This window comes from Pelophylax lessonae (assembly GCF_965119305.1).
Source record: "Pelophylax lessonae genome assembly, chromosome: 6".
Lineage (NCBI taxonomy): Eukaryota > Metazoa > Chordata > Amphibia > Anura > Ranidae > Pelophylax > Pelophylax lessonae.
Window position 1 is genome coordinate 97108378 of NC_138773.1, and position 9709 is coordinate 97118086.

At 41.6% G+C, this 9709-nt stretch overlaps 1 protein-coding gene across 1 annotated transcript in view; it reads left to right on the forward strand.

Annotated features, from left to right (window-relative positions):
• The window catches only part of LOC309557686 (uncharacterized protein), a gene marked incomplete at its 3' end in the record, with an annotated part of 52088 nt that extends 43900 nt beyond the window's left edge, over nt 1-8188 (forward strand). Inside the window, exons 4-5 of the mRNA XM_082260466.1 lie at nt 1951-2069; nt 8060-8188. Coding sequence (XP_082116592.1) covers nt 1951-2069; nt 8060-8188 — 248 coding nt within the window. The remainder of the gene's footprint in view (nt 1-1950; nt 2070-8059) is intronic.
• Between the last annotated feature and the right edge of the window lie 1521 nt (nt 8189-9709).

Consider the following 9709-nt stretch of genomic DNA (forward strand, 5'->3'; position numbering starts at 1 on the left):
ACAACAGTTCAACATTTTCCCAAGTGTTTTAGCTCAGTCAGGAAACAGTCCAGTAGCTTTGGTTTTTGTGTTTTTATTGAGAACTTGGGTAGGAGAAAGGAATGAGTGGGATACTCCAACTTATACAACTATGCACAATCTGCTGGGATGACTGAATATTGCTGAATGCGGCAAGGCCGCTGCTTCACCCTGTCAGTAGCGGTGAATAAGTAGTTAATGAACTATTGAGATAAACTTGACTGTACTGCAGAACACTCTTCATGGCCCTTCCTGGCACCCCCTTGTCCCTATTCTTCAGGGTTATCTATACGGCACCCCCTTGTCTGTAATACTCTCTGTGTGAGCTAGCTCCTTGATCCCCTGACTTCACTGGAGTGGTCCCCCTTCCTGGGCAGACCATTAGGCAAATCTTCTGGTACTCACGGACACTGTTTTTCCAGAGAGACTCTGCCAGCAGCTCCACTGTCAGCACTCTGGATTCTCAGCTGCTCAGCTCCACACCTGGTTCACTAGGCCGACTGCCTAAAACCACCTTCCTCTCACACTGCAGGAGGAGAGACAGCCGTCCACCTCCTCCTGGGACTCTGCTTCCCGCCAAAGACACCCTGTCACATGTCTCCTTAGTATTTATGATCAATCCCAGGATGCATTGCAGGAATGCCCTCCCACTGGGACTGCCATAAAACCTGATGTGTCACTGGCTGGGTTTCCTCCACTGTCCAACAAGCTCTCTCAATGGATGCAGTGGGGACACTCCCTCAGACCCAGTGAATCACACCTGGAAACATGTGACAGGCAAACTAATAGATCAGGCTCCCCTGATAAGCAGCAGGAGTATGCTTTTTTTTTCCTAGCACCTACTTAGGAGGGTGCTGCATCAGGTAAGCCTGCACAATTCTAATAATAAGGAATGAGTATTCCTGAGTTAGCCAAACCAACTGTGGTAGCTGCAAAATGCCCATGTATAATGTGCTTTCTATCTTATGAATAATCACCTTCCATTGTGCATTAGATCATTGCCGACTCATGTAACATGGATGAACTCATTCATGATTGCTTTTGTTTAAGCTCTTTTTACACGTAGTCTAAGAACAGCTCAGACAGTTATTTTGTGCAGTTAAAGCGGAGTTCCGGACACAAAATCGACATAATCGATTTTGGGCCATCCGCTTGCTTTTGGTCACCTGAAAAAGAAATGGATAGTTACGATTTTTTTTTTGTGTTTACTTACCTTGTTATTGAAGAAAAATATACTCACCTTTCTTCCACTTCCTCCCTCTGCGGCTGCAGCCCGCGCCGTCACTTCCGCTTTGCATTGATTCCTGGGAGCTGAACGCCATCGCTCCCAGGAATCAATGCGCCTGCACCGGTCCTGCTCGTCACTTCCGGTGCGGCGCCTTATTCCCTGCTAAACAGCTTCTTGGCATGCCCAGAAGCTGTGGAGGGATGACGTGCCCGCACCGGAAGTGACGAGCGGGGCCGGTGCAGACGCATTCTGGGAGAAGAGGACACGGAAGAGGACGCAGAAGAGGATGCGCTGGCTTCAGCTGCCCACATCCGAGATGGCAGCGCTGTAGAAGAAATTTTCAAGGTAAGTATTTCTTCTAAAAGGTAAGTGCGACCCGGGACAGTACAGAGGCTATCCATTGTGGAATGCACTAGCCCTGACTGTCCCGGGGGTATTTTTATTAAAAAAAAAAATTTGTGGCCGGAACTCCGCTTTAACACCTGAAGGAATTTCAGTACAAAAGCTAGTGTGCTTGGTTCTTAGTTATTTCACTATATGACAAAGTACTTGGATGTATTGAAGCAGTTTGGTTTTGAGCAGTGGGGCAGAGCTCCATAATAATGTAAGGTAAATATCACTTTGTTGGTTGGCCATATTGGAAGATTTGCTGATACACATCCATTGTGTTTCTGTAATTCCTGCATCTTATGTGTTTATAACAGAATCCCATGAAGATAAATTTGTGGAAATTCTACTAGCGGAGAGGGAAAAGACTTCAGAGGCTGACCTGTGTTATATTCATACCATGGCCTGTGCTGGAATGAAGAAAAAGCACTTAGAGGCAAGTCGTTTATGGATTAGGGGTTATATTGTGGGGTTTTTTTTTACAGTACACCTAAAGCCCATCTAAACTCAACAACAAAAATGTGATATATTGTAGGTTGTTAGTGACTACTTTCATTTTAGTTTATCAGGTTTTTTTTCTTTATTTTCACCTGATGATTCTTCCAGTAACGCACTTTCTGTCCTAGAATGACAGAAGTCACTCACCATACTAGATCTGTGGAGGAGCAGTATTGTCAACCATTGTCAACCAAGGACAGAACCAGTGTTTCCAACCTCCCACAGCATTTTTTACTGACAAAACATGAAAGATTTATTGACAGGACACTTTTTTTTTTACTGACAACCTAAAAAATGACAGAATTCCTAATACAAGCGAAGACATCTGATATTTAAACAGTATAAACACAGTATGGAAACACTGACAATATCCATAGCAAGTAATTTGAATGGTTTAAAGCCAACACACCATAACAAATTATCAGCCCCTGATATTTACAAGACAGTTGGAAAAAATCATTGATTTTTTAAACTTAAACTGTTCGTAAATTTACTGACGGTTGGCAACCCTGGACAGAAATCCCTTTTCTTTTTTCCATAGCATAGTGTTAAAGTAGTTCTAGAGGCTGAAGGCTTTTTTACCTTCATGTGTTCTATGCATGAAGGTAAAAAAACCTTCTGAGTGCAGCTCCCCCCTACTACTTACCTGAGCCCGATCCTGATCCAGCAATGTGCATGAGAGCAGCTGCTCTCCTGGCTCTCTCTGTCCCCACTTGCTCAGACACAGCAAAGGGAGCCAATGGTTCACAGCCACTGAGAGGGGAGTAGGGGGCAGGGCTCAGAAGGGAGCACACACACGAGTGCCCCCAGAGCAAGAGACTTGCTATGGGGGCAGTCAGCAGAGGGAAGGAGCTCAGTCTGAATTAATATGTCAAGTCCAATATGTATTGCAAAAGACAAAAACCTAGGTGCAAATATGCACAGTAAACCCTTCAAGGACTTTTAAAGACAGACCAATAGGTATAGTAAAAACATTTTTTTATTGCATTAAAGCTTACAAAAAAAAAAAAAACATCACAGAATTGTAAATGGTATACAAAAATATAAAATGAAACATCTAAGTCCCCTATAACAGCATAGGAACATGGCAGAGAATGTGCCACCCGTAAATTGCCATCGGGCTAGCCGTCATAAACTCTTGCGTGAACACCTGACATGTTTCGGACTATTGTAGTCCTTCTTCAGAGGTTTTTCAAATGGGTACTATTTGTTCTCGAGAATGTAAATATATTAGAATAATAAATACGGTCATATGTTGCACGTTTGTATAACAAAAATTAACAAAAAATATGCAAAAGATATATATCAAAAAGTATTTTCGCTGTCTATACATTACATAAGCTGCAATTGTACTTACAAAATTCAACAAATATACTGCACATCATAGCTGAATGGAATTTGGTGGCTTCTGCTGGGTGGACCTATGCAAACATGGACTTGTTATGGTGTGGACTAGTAGGGCCATCAAACGGAGGCAGAGCTGCAATCACAAGGCCCCCGGAAGAGCAACCATCCAAATAGACACCAATCAGTCAGAAATGTATAAACAAAAATGGGTCATAGAGGCACTAGTGGGAAAAATAAATATTTCAGAGAAACTTAGTATGAAAAATATATATATACTTGCTGAATATTGCTGTTGCAAAAAGAAGCGTTTATAACTGAGGGGAAATAAACTCCAACAACATAGTGAAGCCTCCACACAGTTAACAATAGAGTATAAAAGAGATATAGTGTGTATCCCAAAATAGTATCTGTATTTTTTGAACTCACCATTCATTTGTGAGACCATCAGCTCCATGCAGCATTATCTACCCGCATGGAGTGATGGTATTATACCTTACCAAATTGTGGAGTCGATTGGTTATTTAATAAGTGATTGAAATCAGCTGGCTGATGGTGCATAGATGCCTTCGCCCATACAGTGACAAACAGCGTCTCTGTGGGATCCCCCGGCAAGATGGTGCTTGGCGCAAGCCAGCCTGTGGGCAGAGTGGCGTCACGCGTTATCATGCCGCCGACACATAAGCGGCTGCCCATTTGCGCTCCATGCTGGGACGCAAACAGGAAGAAAGTCACAGATTCCCCGATGGGGATCCGTGAGACATACAGGCATAACAATGGTTCTCCTACGCCCCAAGAGGGGCACAAAGAGGACCTTTGCGCGTCAGGTGATACAGATCTAGTCCTACATCCAGGCCCCACCAGTCATTCCAAGGTCCAACCGTGTCTGTCCAGGTTCGCAGAAGCCTAACAAGGATTGTACAGTTAGGATTTACATACACTCCAAATACACACGTATCTGAAAATGTCAGCTTCTGCCAAATGATTTAGGAGATTTTGCTTAGGCACAGAAAGCTCCAAGCGTGATAGATTTGGTTAAATGCTTGTAGGGCCAAATTTGGATCCATCCACTAAAAAAATTAAATTTTTGTTGATGTTGGCCAGTTACCCACTGACTTTAGTTGGTGAGTAATGGGGGATCAGTGACTGAATAAAATATCTAAGAGCAGATATTATGTTTAATTGAACAGTAAAGTTTTCAGGGTGTGTTAAGGGTCTGATTAGAGAATTATTAAACTCTCAGCATGTTTTGGTTTAGCACAATAAGCACATCACAATAAACTATTTGTTAAAATTGTTTTATACAAGATATAATACTGTAGGTGTGTGTCTATCAGATGGATTCTGGCTGGTAGCTAGAAGCAGCAACACTTTGAACATTATTAAGCTGCATGTCAAATGTCTATGCACTCCAATAGACCCTGGCCTTAAAGTGAACCTGTCAGACTCTGAAATGTCTAAGTTAATAACACTGCTGATGTACAGACAGATTGTATCTATGAAAGTACCTTTGATAATCTTCAAATCATTTCCTACATCTTTAATCAGCTGCTGCATTCCAGGCTCGGGCCATTGAATGCCTACCGAATAAAATGTGAAGAAACATGCTAAATGAGAGAGAGTTAATGGCAACAGCTAGAGCGATAATTAGAGACAATCAGCAATGGTAATCTGCAGAGAAGTGACAGGATTAGCTGTCTATAATGACTGTGACGTCTCTCCATAATCCCATCTCTATCAGCTTTCAGTTACTATTACACTCTAAGTAAATCATTAAATTCCTGCTATCGAATGAAATTCCAGGAAAGAGTTGTGGATGCTATAAATGGCACTGATAAAAAGTAAAACAAGTGAACATAAGGTAAACCAAATGTCAGTTTAAGTTTTTTTCCTAGTAGCATGTTGGGTATGTAATTTAGAGATTTGATACATATTTATTTATTACAAGTATTTATAGAGTGCCAACAATTTATGCAGACCTATATGTTGTACATTCACATCAGGCCCTGTCCTCAACAAGCTTACAATCTAAGTTCCCTAAGGGTCCTTTCACACAGGCTTTCCGCCCGGCGGACTCCATTTTGCTCAGCGGGGATCGATCCGCCGATCCCCGCTGAGCAGACGGATGACAGCTCTGTCTCCGCTTACTTTGCAGAGACGGAGCTGTCAGATCCCCGCTCTCCTCTATGGGAGATCGGATGAAAACAGACCGCCTGTCCATTTTCATCCGATCCGATCCTCCAGACAGATGGAAAAAAGGCTTTCGTCTGGATTTCACGGACCACATCGGATCGGAGAGCAGCGGGTGTCAGCGGACATTTCACCGCTGACATCCGCTACCCCATAGAAGTACATGGAGCATCCGATCAGGTCCACCTGAAAAAACTGACAGGCGGACCTGATCTGAAAGCCCGTGTGAAAGTTAGTTGCCCTTTTAGATTCAGAAAATAGAACAAAATTGTTATTAGTTTATACTTAGAGCAGAAAGTCTGGAGTTTAGGGACCTGTTCACACCAGCAGAACGCTACAATGTGTAGCCACTGGTTTATGCTGTTAAGGGAACAAGACAATCAGTTTGATTTAAGCACATTGCACTCTTTAGTTTTTTTTTAAACTTTATTGGAATTTCACACTCTGGCATTCCATTTCTCTTTATTCATCGCAGCTCATTGCAATGCAGTGCAGTATTACACAACCTGCCATGCCAAAAAAAGTGGTTCATGTCCTACTTTTTTTCAGTGTACACCACCGTAACACAGTGGTGTGAACTGATCACATCATACTCTCCATGCATTAGGCAAGGTTGGCCAAACTCCTATGGTATAAAATTATACTCCCTTGTTGGCTAACTTAAAGCGGTGTTCCAGCCTCACTCCCTCCCCCTCCAAAAATTAAAAGTCAGCAGCTACACATACTGTAGCTGCTGACTTTTATGATTAGGACACTTACCTGTCCTGGAGTCCAGCAATGTCGGCACCGCAGCCAATGTTTCCATCGGCTGTCGGGTGCTGCCGCCGCCATTGCCAGGGGGATGGAGGAGGGGGCCAAACTTCAGAGGAACAGCGCCGTTCCCCCCTGAAAGGTGCCAAATGTGGCACCGGAGGGGGGAGGAAGCAAATGAGCAGAAGTTCCACTTTTGGGTGGAACTCCACTTTAAGTTATTAAAGGATAAGTTCACCTTTTGAGACATGTCACAAGTTACTTTGGTATTCAGGGTGTAATATGTAACACGTTACTGTTGCAGCAGCCCCCGCACCACCCTGATCCCCCTTTGTGACAACAAGCCCGGGATCCTTTCCCAATACCTGCTGTCACAATTTAAAAAAATGTGGCAGTGTGGTGCTCCACCCACCTGGCTGCGTCATTCATTCACAGAGTTCTGTGAATGGGTGAACTACATGAACCGACAGACTTTGCAGCCGTCGGCTTGTAGTTCTCAATTAACTACTATGGCGCTGATGAGCTCTCTAGGTAGCTCATTGATGCTGCCTATTGTTGTGTAACTACCTGCCCATACGAGGTACAAGCAGACATCTTACACCGACAGTCTGCAGGAGTCTTGCATTGCACCTGCGATCTTCTGATCATGGGTGCAATGCTTTGCAGGTTCCGAGTTAAAAAAAAATAAAAATAATAAATGCACTTCTTTTTTACCTGTCAGAAGGTATGCATTTATTTATTTATTTATTTATTTATTTATTTATTTTTAAAGGTGAACTTATCCTTTAAAGATCTTTTTGGGCTAACTTAGATCCGCTCTTCAGAATTTATTTAGAAATGTATAAAACCAGAAGAAAGGAACTTGAAGGCTTGCTTCTTTAATAATCAAACGAATTAACTAATTAACTTTAATAGCTGTGGTTTCACCTATCAGGAAGATTTTTTAGAAAATCACCCTATGCAATTCTATATCCGATGAATTGTATCTACCATAGCTCCTCCTGTTGGAAATTATGGACCTCTCATTTCAGATGTAGCTGTTTTGAGTCCTCTCCAGAAAAAGCACTGCTTCCCCCCCCCCCCCCCCATTACCTCTACATATAAAGTTGATTAACATGGTACAACAACGTACTACTGCTACTTAAAAAACTAGAGAAGTTTAAAATCAGTCCAGAGATCTTCAGCCTGGGTTCACACATATGCGATGTGGGAACCAGCGTGATTCTAGTGCAGGTTCTTGCATCGCATCTCCCCGGCAGGCAATTTACACTGCCCTCTGCGAACCGGGTGTCAATACAAAGTTAATGACACCCCCGATCGGTTCGCAGATCGCACTGCGAACTGTGAATTTGACATAAATCGGATTGCATGGGTGGGGAAAAAAAGTTCCTGCAGCATTTTCATGCGAATGGGATGCTAGTTCAGCCATTCAAACTGTATGGCTGAATTTGCATCGCACAGATATTGCATGTGATCTGCACAGCAATGCGGTACGAATCACATGTAATGTCTGTGTTTGCAATAGTGTGAACCCAGGCTCAGTGTAATTCCAGATTTTTTTAAATGTAAGCTCCTGTAGCGATCATGTTTATTTCTGAAATAGATGTATGAACACATGATGCAATCTGAATTCATTAATTCTAGGTGGCGGACCATAAATTTGAAGATGACTTAGAAAAGTTTCTCCAGAAGCATTCAGACCGAGTACGTCGTGTCAACCCAACTGTAACAAAAAGTGATGAAAATGTAGATCGTAAAAAGGAGGAACTTTGACCTTCAGTTCTATAAATGCAAGTGTATGTTTCTTAATGCACCACTGTGCCTATTTGTGAGCTACCTGCACAGTTAGAAATATATTTCCTGTTTTTTTTTCTTGGGACTGCATTTTTAAGTGCTTATGAAGTTTACATGGCTGAACCTATAAAAACAATAAAGCACCCACTAAATGTTAACTTAGGTTTGCATCTTGAATTACAATTATTGTAGCTCAAATTTCTCAAATTATTTCTGGGGGCTAGGGGAGGCAGAACCACCTAATGTTTATTACACAGACCCATTGAAACAATTCTTTTTTACCCTTTAATTGTAGGGATGGGCTCAGACATGTTAAGATCCTAGCCTGACTCTTTTTTTTTTTAAACATATTTTTGCACATATGCATGACTGGGCAAAATGTAGCCTTTTTATATTTGGTAAAATGGGGAAGTGTTTGAGCCTCTTTTTTTTTTTTTTTTTTTTTTTTATATCTCTATCCCCGCAGAAGAGATTTCCTGTTAAACTGACCAAACAGAAAATGAAGAGAACCTCCCCAGTGTGGACACATACAGGAATAAGAGAAAGGGGGTTATAACCATTCCCCAGTATACTCAAAACTAGCTGTGTCCACCTTGGACAGAGTTTGCTTACATTCTGCCCCAATACAGGAAATTAGAGGTTATAACCCATTTTCACATTTGCTAAAATGCATGCATTTATGTGCCTTGCCACAATTTATAGCACCAGACCTGCTCTATGCTCTTAGATCCCCTTGCTTGAACTCTGTTTAACGCAGATTGTATAAAATTTGATTGATTATTTATAAATGGACACAAAAGCTATTCCATTAAATTAGCAGAGATTTCAAGTTTTCATATACTTTCCAACTGTAGCATCCCAATCATCTCCTCTTATAGAACAATCAAGAAGAAGATTTATCATTATCATTTTTATTTTACATTTACGCCCCCTATGAGACAAAATACATGTACTGTAATACTTTTTCCCATGTACTGTAGCTAGGTGCTTTCTAACCATAGCTTTGAGGTTCATGGATAATTCAACAACAAACTAGGAAGTCCAAAATTAATGTGATTGGCTACTACTGGCTATGTTATAACTGGATAAATGGGAACCTTCACAGACACAGCAGTAAAAACACCACTGTCAAGAGTTCTAACCCTTCCAGGGCTATGTAAAACAGCAAGCAAAAAAATGTTGTTTAGTGTTTTCACAGTTTCATAGACCTACCCACAGTACACTTCACTACCACTTTGTTACCAGCTTATTTTTGAGAGTCTGTGCGGTAATAAATGAGGCTTAGTCCTCCTCAATGGAAATAATCTTTTTTTGTGTTGAGGAGGACTAAGCTTCATTTATCAAATAAATATTGCTGTGTGAATGCCTCAAGCACAAATATACTCTGTACTTTACCTAATATATTTTTCCCATGATGGTCAGCTCCACATAGTGCCCATAATGCATTTTATTTCTGATTAAGATATTTCATGAAAATACCACCTTGATGGCCACTAGATG